Source organism: Accipiter gentilis, chromosome 3 (assembly GCF_929443795.1).
Source record: "Accipiter gentilis chromosome 3, bAccGen1.1, whole genome shotgun sequence".
NCBI lineage: Eukaryota > Metazoa > Chordata > Aves > Accipitriformes > Accipitridae > Astur > Astur gentilis.
The window spans coordinates 47,124,693-47,140,586 of NC_064882.1; the positions used below are offsets into that span (position 1 = coordinate 47,124,693).

At 51.7% G+C, this 15,894-nt stretch overlaps 1 protein-coding gene across 4 annotated transcripts in view; it reads left to right on the forward strand.

Moving 5' to 3' along the window:
- The window catches only part of RAB11FIP5 (RAB11 family interacting protein 5), a 44,157-nt gene that overhangs the window by 21,054 nt on the left and 7,209 nt on the right, over window positions 1-15,894 (forward strand). For 2 of the 4 annotated variants that reach the window (XR_007509960.1, XM_049832386.1), the window contains exon 4: window positions 8,849-11,452. Coding sequence is in view for 3 of the 4 variants with exons in the window: in XM_049832386.1 (XP_049688343.1) it covers window positions 8,849-11,452 (2,604 nt within the window). In the remaining variant the exon portion in view is untranslated. The remainder of the gene's footprint in view (window positions 1-8,848; window positions 11,453-15,894) is intronic. The other 2 variants (XM_049832398.1, XM_049832408.1) reach the window with 2 other exon arrangements.

Here is a 15,894-nt window from a genome sequence, read left to right on the forward strand (position 1 = left end):
ATGGGCCATGTGTTACAACCTGATGTGGGAGCTGTGCCTGCCCCACTCCTCTGATGGATGAGGCTGTCTTCAAGGCAGGGACATCTGATCTGGCTGTAAATCAGCTCCCGAGCACCTGTAGCATCCAACTGTCGTGGTTTAACCCCAGCCAGCAACTAAGCACCACGCAGCTGCTCACTCACTCCCCCCCGGGGAGGAAATCGGGGAAAAAAAAGTAGAACTCCTGGGTTGAGATAAGAACGGTTTAATAGAACAGAAAAGAAGAAACTAATAATGATAATGATAACACTAATAAAATGACAACAGTAGTAATAAAAGGATTGGAATGTACAAATGATGCACAGGGCAATTGCTCACCACCCGCCGACCGGCGATTCCCTGCCCCGCCACTTCCCAGTTCCTAAACTAGATGGGACGTCCCATGGTATGGAATACACCGTTGGCCAGTTTGGGTCAGGTGCCCTGGTTGTATCCTGTGCCAACTTCTTGTGCCCCTCCAGCTTTCTCGCTGGCTGGGTATGAGAAGATGAAAAATCCTTGACTTTAGTCTAAACATTACTGAGCAACAACTGAAAACATCGGTGTTATCAACATTCTTCACATGCTGAACTCAAAACAGAGCACTGTACCAGCTACTAGGAAGACAGTTAGCTCTATCCCAGCTGAAACCAGGACACCAACCCAGCGGATAATCGCCATGAGTGCAGAGATGCCCTTAAACACTGCTGGTTTCTAACAACCCTCTGCCTGTTTTTTAAATGACAGCTGCAGGACCCATTCCCAGTGTTATGCCTTCCCCAGAGGGTTTTCACTCTGTGGGTTTTTTTTTAATCTACTTCAGTCCTCACAGTTTAATTTCAAGCTAAGCTGAAGCTAAGCTTGGTTTAGAGTTGGTTTGCTGTGGCACGCTGAGGACCCCATCCGTGGACGGCTGTCTTGTAAGGAGAAACTTGGATGAGCTGTGTGACAGCAGCTCCTCTGGCTGGGGTTTTCTTTCCCAAAAATAGGAATCAATTTGAAGCAGCACAGGCTGGAGGGAACAAATTAACAGGGGCCCCTTTTGGGGCGTTTATAAGCATCTGAATGGGCTCTAATTGCAGTTTGCAATTTGAAAATGGGAAGTAATGAGCTTAAACTGTAGCAAGGGAGATTTAAGGTAAACATTGGAAGTCTCTAATGGAGGATGGTGAAGTGCTAGAGCTGCCTGGCTGGAAGAGGGAAGCCCAGTGCCTGGGGCTTCAGGGACTGGGGTAGATGAACACCTTTGGGGAACATTACAGGAAGCATTTGTCCTAGCATATGTCCCAGGCTGGGTGTTAGGAGATGGTGACTGAGTCTCATTTGATGCAAAAGTGGCCTTTCCATCATCACAGGGAGATGGATGGTCTCTAGTCTGGCTTTCCTGGTTCCTCATTTCTTCTGGCCATTAATTACAACATCATTACTTATTCTAATGATACAGAACTCTTAACTTTTCTGATTTTATTCTCCTTCTTTACACTGAATGACCTTGTGGACCATGCCACTGATTCGAGTCAAAGCTGTTGAAGAGCTTATTAGGTCTTGACGGTGTCAGGTTGAACATGCAGTCTGGTGCCATCTGTATTGTGATAATCAAATGTGTATGGTCTCTCAACCGTGTGACTGAAAAGTTAGCAGTGCTTATCTGTGGGTGTTCTGTGGATGTCCATCTGCATCTGGAGGAGCTATTCAGTTACCAGTGTAACTTCTAGAGCTGAAGATGGATTAACCTTTGCTTTCTAAAGAGAACCAGCCTTTGAATCGAGCAGTTTTAAGTCTTTGACTTATCTGCAGAAAGGATTTTTTTCTTCCCGCTCTCCTGGTTCTGGAAACTTCAGTTTTGCAGCTCCTATCAGCTGAGCAAGCAGCATTTTCTCACCTTTTTGCCCACCGTGGATAGGTCAAGTTTCACCCGGAGCTGAACATGGGGAGAGAACATCAAAAGCAGTCACCTTTGCAAGACTGAAAAACTCAACCTGTAATTAGTTAAAAGGTCTGTAATTAGAAAGGTGCTTTACAGTTAAGGTTTAAATTAGCCTGCAGCTAAGACAAGTTTGGCATAGCCTGTCTTTAACCACTTGCTCTTGCAAAACCACACCCTTTCTAAAATAAGGAAGCCGCTGACTTTCAGCTGGTTTTAACTTCAGCTCTATAAAAAGGTTTTCTGTTCTGCTACGGGTGGTTTTTGCTGAGCCATCGACAAGCACGCGTGAGCTGGCACTGCCTTGCGAGCTGCAAACCTGTCTGCGCTCTTACCCGGGGAGAGGGCTGGACATTTCTGACTTCAGCCCTTACTTACATGCTTGTTCGCTGACTTGATGGAGAAGCAGGTCCCAAAGGCTGTGCTTTTTGGCCCTGGCTTTGCTAATCCATGGCAGCTACTGGGCTTTGATACTGACTTGAATAGAAGCAGTAGGAAGATAGTGTTTGCTCTTTGGAGACCTGAATAAAAGACTGTTTGGGGTTTGTTGTTTCTAAGGTTGTGTGGTCAAGCAGTTGTATGTAAGGAAGAAGCTCAGCAGGTTTATTTGAGGCAAGGCCTGGGACTAAAACAATTGGTCTAACTGTTTTGAGGGTTTCCTACAATGTTATCAGAGCTCCACAGGTCCTGCTTCCTCCATTGTGAATTGGGATGATAAAATGAGGCTGCATCTCATGCTTGGCAATAGGAAAAAAGAGAAATTGCGTTCTCTCTTTTAAAAATAATTGCAGGTTAAAGCTCCTTCCCTCTGTCGCTGCTTTCATGGGCAGAAAACGTAAAATCGCTCCCCACCTTGGTTGTTGCTCCTCTTTCCATAGTCCATACCCTTATATCCAGCAGCGAGGCCAAATATTGACACGAATTCCTCATTCTTCTTCATATACTCCTGAAAAGTACATTTCCTAAATGCTGGAAATGGGAAGAAGGTTTTGAATGATTGGAGTACGGTCCTCTGACAGGCTGGCAGTGGGGAGCAGCGCAGATGGACCAGGTGAGCTTGTCAGTGGGATTGAACACTGTGTGTGACAGCCCCCTCCAAAGCACCGTTAACAGTGGCTTTCACAGCAGAACCTGGGAGGCTTCAGAGTTTGATGAAGAGGAGCGCTGTGTCGTGAGAACTGGGGTGTCACGGATAACTGGGATGCTGCAGATGAGTCCGTCTCAGGAGCCGTCAGGTTGACATCTCTGGCACAGGTCTTGTATCCACATGAGCTGCAAAACTGCATGCCTGCATTAGATCAGTCACAGGGTAAAAATGATCAGGGATGGAGCTGGACATTTTCCCTCTGGCATGAGGAGTGTGGGGAGCCTGCAAGGGTGAAAAATGGTTCTTAAAATGCCTCTGCCTTCCTTCTGCCTGCTGAGCCTGCATTTCCCAGGGATGGACATGAAGCAGGATGGTGAACCGGATCCTAAGCTGGCACCTGCTCAGCCCTGGTGAGACAAATCTGCTTTGTAGCTGTCCAGGTAGAGCACAGCCCCACTCCCACCCCTAAAAGCAGGTATTGGGGTTAGCAGTTTGCATCTAACTGGGCTCCTACTGCCCAGATCCTCTCTCTGCTATTTTTTTTTTTTTTATTCCTGTGGTTTTGGGGCAAATCTCTATAAAGCAGGACTTCTCCATTTTAATTGGGATGATGGGCAGGTGAGGACCAAGGGGAAAGCAAAGTGATTATTGCACAGATGGCTAACCCCCTTGCTCTCACCTCCAAAACTGCTATTTAAAAGCAGCATTTGCATATATTCTGACTCCTTCCCACTTGGGTTCCCTCCCTGTACAAAAATGTCCTGGGCTGCCCTACCTATCTCTTCCCAACCCCTTTTTGCACAAATCCTGCTGTGCTAGCCTTGTTCGCACCAGTGGGAGGAAATTCCTGATCCCTGCCAGGCTTTGAAGCTGCTGATGGGGCCTCCGGCACCCCAGTCCTGCTGGTTTTCCACTCTCCCTGGCTCGCTCGCAGTGAGCCCCAGCTGTGTACTTGTCTATGGGGAAATGCTGCAAAAAAGCAGCTTGTGAATGGTAGGGTCACGGCACTCCCCTGGATCCAGCCCTCCTAGGAGAGATTTTCTACTTGAGCTTCAGAGCAGCTCTTAACCTTGGTGCGTTACGGCTGGATTTGAGCCCTGCCATCCCTGAACTCCTGCTTTTTCAGCACATGTGCTGTTTTCTTTATCTTCACGGTGCAGAGTAACCCACCCTCCTGCAGATGGGCTGCGATGGCTGGGGACGGTGCTCTGTGACTGCGGAGCTGGGGCGGCTGCCTTCAGCCTGAAATTCAGGCTGCGATCTGTAGGGAAAAATCTCCCTGCATGGAACAAGCTGTTTCAAATAGACTTTCCGTCAGGGGGTTACTCAGCAATGTTTTCTTTTCTTTTTTTTTTTTTTTATTTTTTTCTGCTGAGAGGCTAAAAAACGCGTCTGTGAAGTGCTGCCAAACAAATAAATGAGGGCAGAAAGGTACCCGCTATTTATTTTGGCTGGCGGAGCTGTGTGTTGGGGTATGGGAGGAGGAGGGTGAGTCAGCGTTTCAATGCAGCAAAGATTTTCAATCAGGCTGCTGCAAGCGGAGGTTTCCCTCTAGAGGAATACGCCGTCCTCAGCTCCTTGTTTTGCTGAGCACTTCCAGCATCCTTCATCGGGGAGGGGAAACAGGGCTTTTTGAGAGGTGGGTTATTCATGGGGAGAGCAGGTCTGCTGCCAGCGCCAGGCTGGTAACCAAAACAGGGGATGCTTGTCCCGAGGAAAGGGGTTGAAGAGCTACGGTGCAATTGGTGCTTTGAAAACCCAGGGAAAAGATGTGGGCTCTGCTGCTAGGAGTTTGTGGCTGAGAGTGGTTTGTGCAGCACCTGAGCAAGCCTTGGTGGATCCCAACAGGAATGAAGACAGGCAATGGAAAGGAAACTTCAGTAGGGGGTTTTGGAAGAAGGAAACAAAAATCCAACCAAAAAAAAGATGGATTTAAGTTCTGTCTTTCTGTCTTTAGCTTGGCTTGGGCTGCACATGTTGGGGGAGGATGATACAGGACCACTGCCTGGCAGGGGAGAGATTTGGGTCCTCTTGCACCAGAGCCAAAAGCTACATTGCTTCTGATTTCCTTCTCTCCGAGATTCATGTTCACCCACCTTGTTTCCCAGACAAAGTGCAACCTTCCTTTTGTTGCATCCTGACACTGATGTGTAGATCTCACGATGGGCATGGGGCAATCAGGGGCTTGCTGAAAGCACCATCCCAATTCCTGGTGGCCCAGACCGCATGGGCAGCACCTCAGGGCTGGGACCAGCTTGCTGGTGTAGCTGAGAGGTGCTCTTTCTCAGCAGGTCTGGCACGCTGTGAGCCCCATCACGATGGGGAAGGAAGACAGGGTCTTCTTGGGTGGGTTTGAAGAGACCTCGAAGCTGTTCCTCCACCTGTGTGGGTGGGGATTGGTGCAATTTGGGGCACTGCCCATCGTGTCTGCCTGGGTGAGGGGCTGCTCTGGCATCAGCCAGCCCCTGGGGAAGGAACTTGAACCACTCAGTCTTCTGGCAGCTGTGAAGGTCGTTAGCAGTGAGCACTCATTAGGAGCCCGAAGCTGATTAATGCTCTGTAGCCATTTAGTGCTAGAGCCCAGCAGAGCTGGCTGGATCAGGCCTGGGTTGCTCTTACTCAGCACTAAAAGCTGTTTAAGCAGAATCTCAAATGAGGGACCTTATCTGGATGAAAACATTAAAGCAAGTGCCAGCGAGGAGGAGCAATCACAGGAGCAAGCAGAGGTAGGGCAGTGGCGTGTGCTGTTTGCAGCCACCCTGAGATGGTGGTGTTTCAGGTTGAACCTTGCCACCTTCCCTTTCCAGCTGGAAAGGAAAATTTGTGGTGTTTTGCCTTGTTCCACCACAGATAAAACCCATTTGTGGATCTTGTGAACTCACCCAGCTGGACCTTGGGTCATGAGCAGCTGTGTTTCTCTTCTGGAGAGCTTAAATTTGAGGGTGATTAGGGGAAAAGGTAATTTTGCAGCAAGTGGCAGTGAACAGGAGCCTGTGCTCCAGTGTGTGTGTTCAGCTGAGGAGCATGGAGCCACCCAGCAGCTGCAGGCATTTGTCTGCACCTTCTGCATTCAGCAAACCAGGAGAATTGAGGGACTCTAAATATGAGCCATACCCTTGAGACCTTTGGGAAGGCAAACACCAAATAGCGGTGACAGAGAGTTGGGGAGAGATGGGCTGTCCTGTCTCCTTGCACAAATGCTGTCATGTTGTGCCGCTGCTGCCTCATGGATGGTTTTTTACTGAACAGTGAGGATGTCCAGTGAACAGTCTGGAGCGAGTCTTGTGCTGGAGGCAGGGTTCAGATGCGGATCACCCCAACCACATTCTGATCCCCGGGTCACAGCATGCCCGGAGAGGTTGGCTCCCAAGCAGAGAGCAGCTGCTGGTCTCTCTGGGGTGGTTTGTGCCTAAAGGTCCATCACCTCCTCCATCAGCTTCTCCCATCACTTCTGGAGATTTTCTGTGCTCACTGAGAGCTCAGAACACCCAGGAAGTCCTGGGCTGCTCAGAGTTATCTTCTATGGACGTGTGTGCCTGGCTGCCTGCAATGGATTTTCCACCCTGCTACGTGCCGGTGGTCCGAGTGGGGAGAGGACACGGAGACATGGTGGAACACGGCCAGGCTGTGTGGGGACGGGGATGGGCACCTGCGCCACAGCCACCACTGCTGCTTAGTGACAGCAGGAGAGGGCACCCATGAGCTGTCTCTGCCCGCAGCATCAAGTGAGCTGCAGGTTTGAGTGGAAACGAAGGTTTGGGGGCTTTTTTTGTGCCTAAACTACTAGTTCTGCTAAGTTGTATCTGGCGTAGTGTCTGATGGGTGCTGGACTTGAGCCCATCATGCTTGGCCACTTGCTGTGTGTGTTACCTACCTGAAAACCAGGATGCGGGGACTTTGGAATTGATTGCATAAATAGGCACCTTTCCTATAGGTAGCTGCTCAGAAGATGATGCGTGAGGGGCGGCTTTGAAGCTGCCAGGAGTGGGGAGAAGTGGGTCCTACCATTCTGCTGCAGTGTGCATGGGCTCCTGCCCGCCTGTGCATTACTCATGGTCCAAGGCGCGCTGCTGGCATGTAACCCTGCCTGCTTTAAAGGCAACCGATGCTGACTGCACCTTCACACATAGTTAACTTTTGCCTCAAGATGGCATTTTTGCTCTTTAAAATGTCTCTAAGGCTTTTTGTGCATCCATAATGACAGATGAACATAGTTGTCCAAGCAACTTTGCCGTTTGACAGCACATTGACCATGATCTTCCAGTGCCGCTTGTGATCACTACCAGCAGCTCAGGTGAGGCAAGGAAATACTGTGATGTAGCTCCAGGGCTGGACATACCCTGTGCATATTGGCAAAGAATTACTTTATTCATTCCTCATTAAACTTCGATATGCCCAGTACTGGCTGACCAATGTCCATATTTCTCCCAAACCAAGACTGGGGTCTCTTTGAAGCTTGGCTGTCATGGCTGATGCAGAAGGAAGTAATCCTGCCGGCTTGGTTACAGGGCAGTGCAGCTCCATGTGCTGGTGCTGGGTGCTTCCATCCTGGGGATGGGATTGCTCCTGTCAGGGGTGAGTCAAAGGAATGGGGGCTCAGGACGAGTGAGTGTGGCAGTCGGGGCAGCAGTTGGGATGTGGGGTGTCCACACTGCACCCTTTGTGATGTGAAAACCTCCAAGATGGCCAGCCCTGGCCTGGCAAGTCTTCCTTGGGGGTGGTGATGCTCGTTGCTGGAGGAGTTCCCGGAAGAAGATCAATGAAATCCCAAAGAAAGGTTAGTGTAGTCCCTCTTGAAAAGGCAGCAAAGGACTGGCTGCCTGACTTGGGGTGAGGTGCAGGAGACTGACAGTCTGAATTTGAGGTGTGTTGAATCCCTTTCTCCCCAGATGGTTTCAGGCATCTCGGGATCTCATGCTAGAAGCGACATGACAAAGGGCATGCAGGGAGGCTGGGCAGAGTCAAGAGCGGAGCCAGGGCCACATCCTGGCCATGTGCTCCCTCCTGCTCAGCTCTTGTTCCCTGGCCACCAGCAGCTGCGCTACCCTCCATCGTGTCCGAGAGGGAGCACCGCGTCTGTTGTCATCCTGATATGTTGCCAAACAAGTAACGAGGCACTAGGGTAAACTGGGAAAGACTCACTCCTGCGTGCTCTTACTGGCTCACCTAATCCTGATCCAAGAGCCCAGCCCGGCTCCTCGTGTGCAGCCTGCCTTTGGTACGCACCAATGTCGGGACAGAAAAAAAATGGGCTGAGTCCTTGGGCCGCAGGAGGTGAGAAAAACCTCTTGGGCTCCTGAGTCTTAAGGCTTGCTAAGGCAGAAAGGGGAAATTTGGAGGACCGTTTTAGAAGAAGGGCTGCCCTTTCCTTTTTGTCATGCATGCCCTTTCCACGCCTTGACTCCATAATCATTGCTCTGCCTAACAAGAGAGAGGAGTATGTATTTGATCATTGCATTGCTTTGAACTGAAACGTTTGTGGTGTGTGTGGTGTATGCTTACAGCACTGTCACAGCATTAACCAGGAGGACTGTTTTGTCTTCCCTCCACAGCCTGGAAGTGTCTCCTCAGGTAGAAACCAGCTCAGATGCTCCTTCTCATTTTCCTCCCTGCTCCCCTGCCCAGTTTCCTCCTGCTGCTGTAGCCCATCTCGCTAGCATGCCAAGCGCTAACCTCTCTCCCGCTATTGGAGACAGTCAGTCCGGATGCTTGTCCCCTACCAACCCATTCCTCAACTCCCTGCAGAGCAATCCCTTCTTTGAGGACCTCCTCGCTGACCAGGTACTAAATTCTCCTTCACCTACTCACTTTTTCTCTAGTTTCTCGTCTGGGCCGCATGCTTCAACAGAGGTCGCTGGGAACTTTTATTCCTCTGAGGATTGCAGTCCCTCTGCCTCCCTAAGACATAAAGACCCGGAGAGGGAGTCTCCAGCCAAAAGCGTTTGTGTCCCTGTTCCAGAAACTACTCCCCCATCACAAGGAGACCTTCCTCCTCCAGACGAGAAACCTGCTGTCCCTCCTCCCCTCTCAGAGTGGGATGATACCTTCGATGCCTTTGCGACCAGCAGGCTCAAACCAGAACTGAAGGAGGAAAACTTCTTTGCTTCGGTGGCAGCAGAGGGCATGGCTTTTATTGATGATCCTGATGCAGCCAGCCCAACAGAAAGATTGGCTGAGCCAGCTCACGAGAAGGGGACAAAGGTATTTGAAAAGGCTGATTCACAAATCGGCAATGAAATGCCCACAACTCTGCGGTCTTGGACAAACTTCTCTGGTTTAGACGTGGGGGCAAACTTGGTGAGCACAACCCAGGAAGCGACTGTGATAGAGGATGTGCTGAGCCCTGTGTCTGCGGGGTCAATGGGAAGGAGGAGGAAAAGCAGCACGCCTACAGTTTGGACAGCTGCGTTTGCATCGGGAAATCCAGGGGAAAAAGAGACTTCAACACGACTAACTGCTGAAAATAGTGCTAGGGAGGAAGGGGAGAGTAATGAGGAGGAACTCTCTAGTGCAGGGACAAATGGATGGATGACCATAGCCACTGAAACCGCTCCTGACCTGTCAGAGAGCGCCCAAAGCATGGCTGAGCAGGATCGTGTGGATCAGGAGAGCGCATTTGGCCCACGGCCAGCCTTCCTCAGTGAAGGTGCCTTTGAAGCAAAAAGCGGATCTCGCGCTGCCACTTGCATGTTGCCCAGAAGCACCTTTGCCCCCGAGCTTGCCTCTGAAACCCTGCCAGGCAGCAATGTGGCTGCCGTGCCCCCACGGGTGCTCACAGATGTGGCAGCACGACGGTTCCCTCTGGCCCCTGAGCCAGGGACGGATCCCCAGGTTGCTGGTAGTGAGGAGGAAGCTTTTGACATACGGACTTCAGTCTACCGGCTCCAGGCTAGCATGCGGCTCGAGGCCAGTGAAAGCCGTGTAAAACTCAGCTCTGACATCCGTGAGAGGCACGTCGTCCTCTCTCCGTGGCCAGGTACCGGAGAGAGGGAGGAGACAGCGGCTGGCTCGGCCGCGCCACCCCCCAAACCTCCAAGGTGGTTTGCAGCTGCAGGTGGCGGAGGGAACGCCGAGGAGGAGGTTGCTTGCGACCCACAGCCGAGGCAGCGAGGCAGTGAGGAGCGATGGGAAGATGTGGAGGGCCCAAACGCAGACGTAGAGCTGCCGAGGAGTCGTCTGAGCAGCGAGCCCTCTGTCCCAGTGTCTCCCAGCGCTCCCACACTGGGAGTGGATGTAGCTGAAGCAGGGAGCGAGTTTCCAGTCCCTGAGGATGCTGAATCTGCTGCTACAGACTCAGCTGCTAATTCAGAGGCAAGAGCTAGTGAGCTGGCAAAAGGGGACGCCTCTATGGGGGAAGACCAGTCAGAGATGAATGAGACGGATGCGGCTGAGCAGTTCGAAACTTGCCTATCGAAGTTTTCCCTAGATGGATTAGGCCAGTCGGGTGCTAAGGAGAGCTGGAGCCAGCAGGGTGTATCTCCTCTGATGGGGACCGCAGACGGTGCCGAGCAGGAGGTGGCCTCCAAAGAGGAGCCGTTCCCTGAGGAGCTCAGTATGCCAGGACTAAACCTACCTTCCAAGATAGACCTGGGCCAGCCGGAAATCTTCTGGACGGCTCTGGAAGAGCAGGAGGCAGCCGGTCACCCTGCGGGTGTCGGCCCGGCGGCACGACCCCAAAGGTTAGCGCGTGGGGAGAGTCCACCCCAGCTGGAGCCGGCATGGGGTGATCGTGAGGGGTGGCACGGGCCGGTGGCCGGCCCCTCTGGGCGAGAGGGAGGCCAGCCCGACCCTCGCACCTCTGTGGCAGTGGCCGGCCCTCCTCGAGAGGCAGAGCAGGGCAGACCCCCCGCCAGCGAGCCCGAGGGGCCGTGGCACCGATGCTCCGCAGACAGCAGGATAGACTTCAAGAAGGCTGATTTCTGGAAGCCAGATAGGGCGGAGGAGAGGCATAAGCAGGATGCTTCAGCCCCGAGAAATCCCTTTGCTCCGGCACTCAGCCCAAACGCCCCAAGCAATCCCTTTGTGGAGAAGTCACCAGACCCCCTCCCTGTTCAAGCTGTGCTGCCCGAAAGGTTCGGTCAGGGAGGCTTCAGCTTCACCAACCTCCATGAGGAAGCCCTTGGGCAAGGCTTCCAGTCCACTAACCTCCCCAGGGACCTGCTAGGCAAGCCTCCTTTCCTGCATGACAGCCAGCCCTTGGCCTTCTCCACCCCTTTCCTTGTGGCTGCAACTAACCCTAAACAGTTTGATTTCCCTTCCCCTGTTGCGTGCCCCGCGAGCAGCGGGGTCTCTGCCGCGACCAGCCGCGCAGCCGCCCAGCCCTGCCCTTTGCCGCAGTCCGGTGACACACAAGCTTCAGCACTCGTGGTTTTGCCCAGGGAGACACAGCCAGCTGAGAAGCACTTTTTCCAGCAGACGACCAGGTGAGCACTCCGGGGAAGGCAAAGGGTGTGTTATTTGGTAGAGGTGAACCCTGTCTCCCTTCTGCTCTTATCAGGGGGCCGATAAGACTGACCCCGGCTCAGTGTCAGCAGCTCATGGTTGCGCTGACTCCAAGGAGGCCGCTCCACGTGTTGCTGCAGGTCCTGTCTCCCTCACCTTCCCGTGGTTCCAGAGAGTCTGGCCTGAAGAGCTTGAAGCCTTAGCTCTCTCGGATCATGGTAGGGAATGGCCACTGGTGTCCTGTGTTTGCCCTAAACTAGGGCAAACAGTTTGATGCATCCAAGACCTGCCCCAGCTGAAAATTCAGCCACAGCAGAACTGCATCCGCATTTCACTCGATGCTAATTTTGGCTCCATCATCTTCCCTGTGCTTGCAAAATAGGTGCCTTTTCCATGTCTGCCAGGAGAGCTTCCAGCTGTTAATGCTCTCATGAGTTCCTTCACGGCATGTGCACAGCTACTGCCCCTTCCCTTTTCATTAATTCAGCTTTGGTTTCTTTCCTTTTTAAATGACCATCAGGTACTAAAAACCTTCTCTCCATAGCAAAAAAAAAAAGCAGTTTCACCAGGATGGTGGCAAAATGCCATTCTCCTCTCCCTTCTGCTGAGATGCCCATTGGTTATGAAGCAAGTGGGACTTAGCCTGGAGGATAACGGGAATGGGAAGGGGGGTACTGTCGTGGTGCATCAGGGGAATGAAGGGGCTGTTCTTCCTCCCATGTCAGTCTTGGGCTTGTAGAAATGCCGTGAAGCAGAGAAAGACGCTGAGTTTAGGGCATGGTGTCTTGCTCTGTGTCCTTCAGTTCATCTAGTTTTCCTGGTACACCTTCCCCTGGTCTGCCTGAGCAGGAGATTGTCATGGGCTCTGTCTGCCCAGCGTATCAAGGATCAAACTCTTATGGTTTATGTGGGGACCTGGGTCTTCTAGCACTGATTTATATGATCAGCCTCACTTCTGTGACAGAAGGCAAATGGAGCTTTGTGGGGGCACTGAAATGATAAAATCCCGTCTGGCCCAAGAGTAATATTGGTCATGGCCCTGGGGCAAGAGAGGGCAGGAGGATGGGGACAGCAGAACTCAGCTAAGCTCCAGCCCTTCTGCATGGGGATCCCTCCTTGGCTCGAGCGTGTGTTTGATGTGCAAAATGACCTTGGGAGCAAAGACCAGCAAGAGATGGCTCTGTTAGCTGATTTTTTTTTTTTCTATATTGAGGCCAGATCCTCAAATCATTCTTAATTGGATTATTTATCCTCCAACAAATAACCTTGTTCAAAATTTGCAGATAGAGGGTATACAGAAACCTCCTGAATTTTGGTAATGCTTGTTACGTTTCATGGAAAGAGAAGTGTCCTGCAATCCCAAAGGGTAAAATCAAGCAATGAGAAAAGTGTGGTCCCGGGGCTCTCTTTGCCAATGGTATGTGCTCACAGTCGTCTTTGGGCTTGACTGTGCATCCATCCAAGGGCTGACTGGCTCATGGGAGGAAAGTGGCCTTGGACCTAAGAGCTGGTCGTCATGTCAGTGCTGGCTTCTGCCATGAGATGCATCTGAGAAGTCCTTGAACATCTCTGGTCTGGTTTCTCTACCTGTAAAACACGGATGTTTTGGATGCTTGCTGCTGTGATTGAAGAACTTTTGAAGAGTTACTGAGGTCTCTGTGGAAGGCTCTGAGGATCTGCACTACTTTATAAGGTTGGGGAGATGTGAGTAATTGTCATGGGGGGAGAGAGGCAAGGTGGAAAGGCTCTTTTCCAGGTCCCCGTGGTGATGCTTGCCTTCCCTCGAATCGTCTATTAGGCTGGTCAGTGGCACATAGACAAAGAAAAGATACGGTAGAAAAAAGGTGGAAGGAAAAAGCAAAGACTTCAAACTTAGAACAGGCATTAAGGCTTAGCTGGGACAAAAGTGTCTTTCTCTTCCATCAGATAAAGGAGGAGCTGGTACCTGGTGCGGATTATTGAGAGTCTGGTGTGCTGGGGTTATGTGCCCTCCTCAGGAGGGATGAAAACTGGGTGTGGGGTCCCATGTCCTCTTCCCAGGTGGCCAGAGGGCTCTCTGCTGGCCATCTTATTCAAGATGGCAAGTCAAATGGTAGACTTGTATATCTGAGTGACACCAGCACCTCCCGCCTAGTCTGGCTGGGGCACCGCCTGGTCACAGTGAGCTGGGCGGTTGTGCCCTCCTGGAACAGCTTCTTGTGTGCCAGGTTTGAAGATACAGCCAGGGAATTCAGAGTCCAGAAGAGCACATGTTGGGATTGCATTTGCAGATCTTTTCCCGCTTGCCTGCAGCGAGGGAGGGCTCTCGCCAGAAAACCGGTGCCGCTGGGGTAAGGTGAGTGCTTGGAGCATCAGTTGCAACACTCAAGTGTATGGAGGCTCCCCTTTCCGCTCTTTGGGGAAGGGCAGGATGGTGCTTTCACCGCTGGGAAGGTGTCTCTGGTCACATCCCCTGGTACAGGTGGGACCTAAAGGACAGCCCGTGACAGTGCGCTGGGGACTCCACTGCCTTGGAGGAGCCCAGCAGTTGTGCAGCTCCTTGCCCATCAATTGGGAATTCAGATGTGTGACCATTGTAGCATGTCCTGGCACTTGTGCGTGACAGGACTGGGGACATCGCAGGTGCTGAGGTGGTATTGGCCCATGCAGCTCTGTGCCTTCCCAGTGTCAGGAGTGCAGCAGAATCGTCCTCTTCTGAAAATGAGGTTTCAGGTTAAATGCTAGTCTCTGTGATCTGAATATATTCCCTGTGGAGCCCTTGGAGCTTGGAGAGTGGCTTGCCACATCCACAGACAGGCCTGGGAGAAATGCTAATGATCCTGAGCTCAGTCATTCCCTTTCCTCCCATAGACCCTTTCTTCGTGGAGGTCTGGCCCTCAGGTGCTGTGTGCTGCTGCAGGCACAGCAGCTTACCCACAAGAGACTGATTTCCTTGCATTTGTTGCCTTGTTCTCTGTGAGGAGCATTTTAATGGGTTGATAAAAACTTAATTTCCAAGTTGCTGTAGGGGAATCTCCCTGTTTTTTCACTTGGCTCAGCAATGACCTTGGGAGCATCGGTGAAAGCTGTGTTGTGACCCAGCAAAGCTTGCTCAGAGAGAGGGACCAGGGCTGTGCCACTGTCACTCTGAGTTGTTTCATCTTGGATGTGTTAAGCTTCATCGTAGACTTACGTCCACTCAGAGATGCAGTACTGGATTAGGCAGGCTGTCAGTGTCAGCAATTAATTCTACTCTCAACTTCACATTCATTGACCGGCGGATGGAAACAGGTCCAGCATCTTGGCAGAGCCATTAGGACTTCAGATGTGGCCAAGACGTGAATCAACCTCTGCTCCCCTGGAAGTACGCAGTACCGACCATCCCAGGGCAGGATGCAGGTGGAGGAATGCCTCTTACAGTGACAAGCTGATGGGGGCAGAGCCCCTGCTTTGCTCAGCAGGAGCCCTGCACACGCTATCCTTTCAGTGGGAAAGAATGGGATAATGATTTTTTTTTTTTTTTAAATACCTTTTCCAGCTCTGCTAAATTAACGTGTTTCCACTGGCAATGGGCTGAAGGCTGCGTGTGACCAGACTTACAGTGGGAAATGTCCCCCTGCTTTCAAAATGCATTCAAGCTATCCCACAGCTGTTGCTGGTTTTCATTCTGTAGAGTGGCCTTGGTAAATTTGGTCCAAAAGAGGTCCCCATCCGAGGTTTAAAATGGTTTGAGTGTTTGTGGCGGCCAGCCAGTGGCCTGCAGACCTCTTGCTTAGGGCTGTCGTTCTCCTGCTTCTGCAGCCGTACTCTGGTCTTACTCTCTGTGCTGGCTGTGGGGATGCATGAGGTGACAGTGGCATTTGGGGCTGCTTGTCTTCAGATCTGGCTGTGATGAGCAGTCCTGGTGGCTCCCCAGCCACTCTCCTTCCCAGACACTGTGTTTTGAGGAATAGTAGAAGTCCTACAGTGGTAGTAGAGCTGTGTTCCCCAGATCCTGCAGTGAACCCCACTCCTTTGGGGCTAGGAAGGAGGCCAGCAGCGGTTCAAGCAAGCAAAGTCATTACTTGTGGTTTTTTAAAGGACTTGGGAATGAGCAATTTTTCAGGATCTGGGTTTGGCCTCCGGTCCAGTTCACCCTCACCCCATTTTACATCGTAACAAACTGACAACTGCTGGACCGCTTGTAACGTGGTATCATGGTCTTTGTAGCTCTGCTGGTGAAGGGTTTAGTCCACGGTGGAGAGTGCTCGAGGCTGATGCGCAGAACAGCAACTTCTCCAACTCCTAATGCTGTCAGTGGACTCCCAATTAGGTTCATGGGATCCCTCTCCATTTCAAGCTGCCCAGGAACCTGGGCTCTGTCCACATCCTTGGACAGCTCTGACAAGGGGTGTTGACCCTTTGGCTTGTTGGAGCTGGTCAGTGGCTACCATTGCTGTCCTCA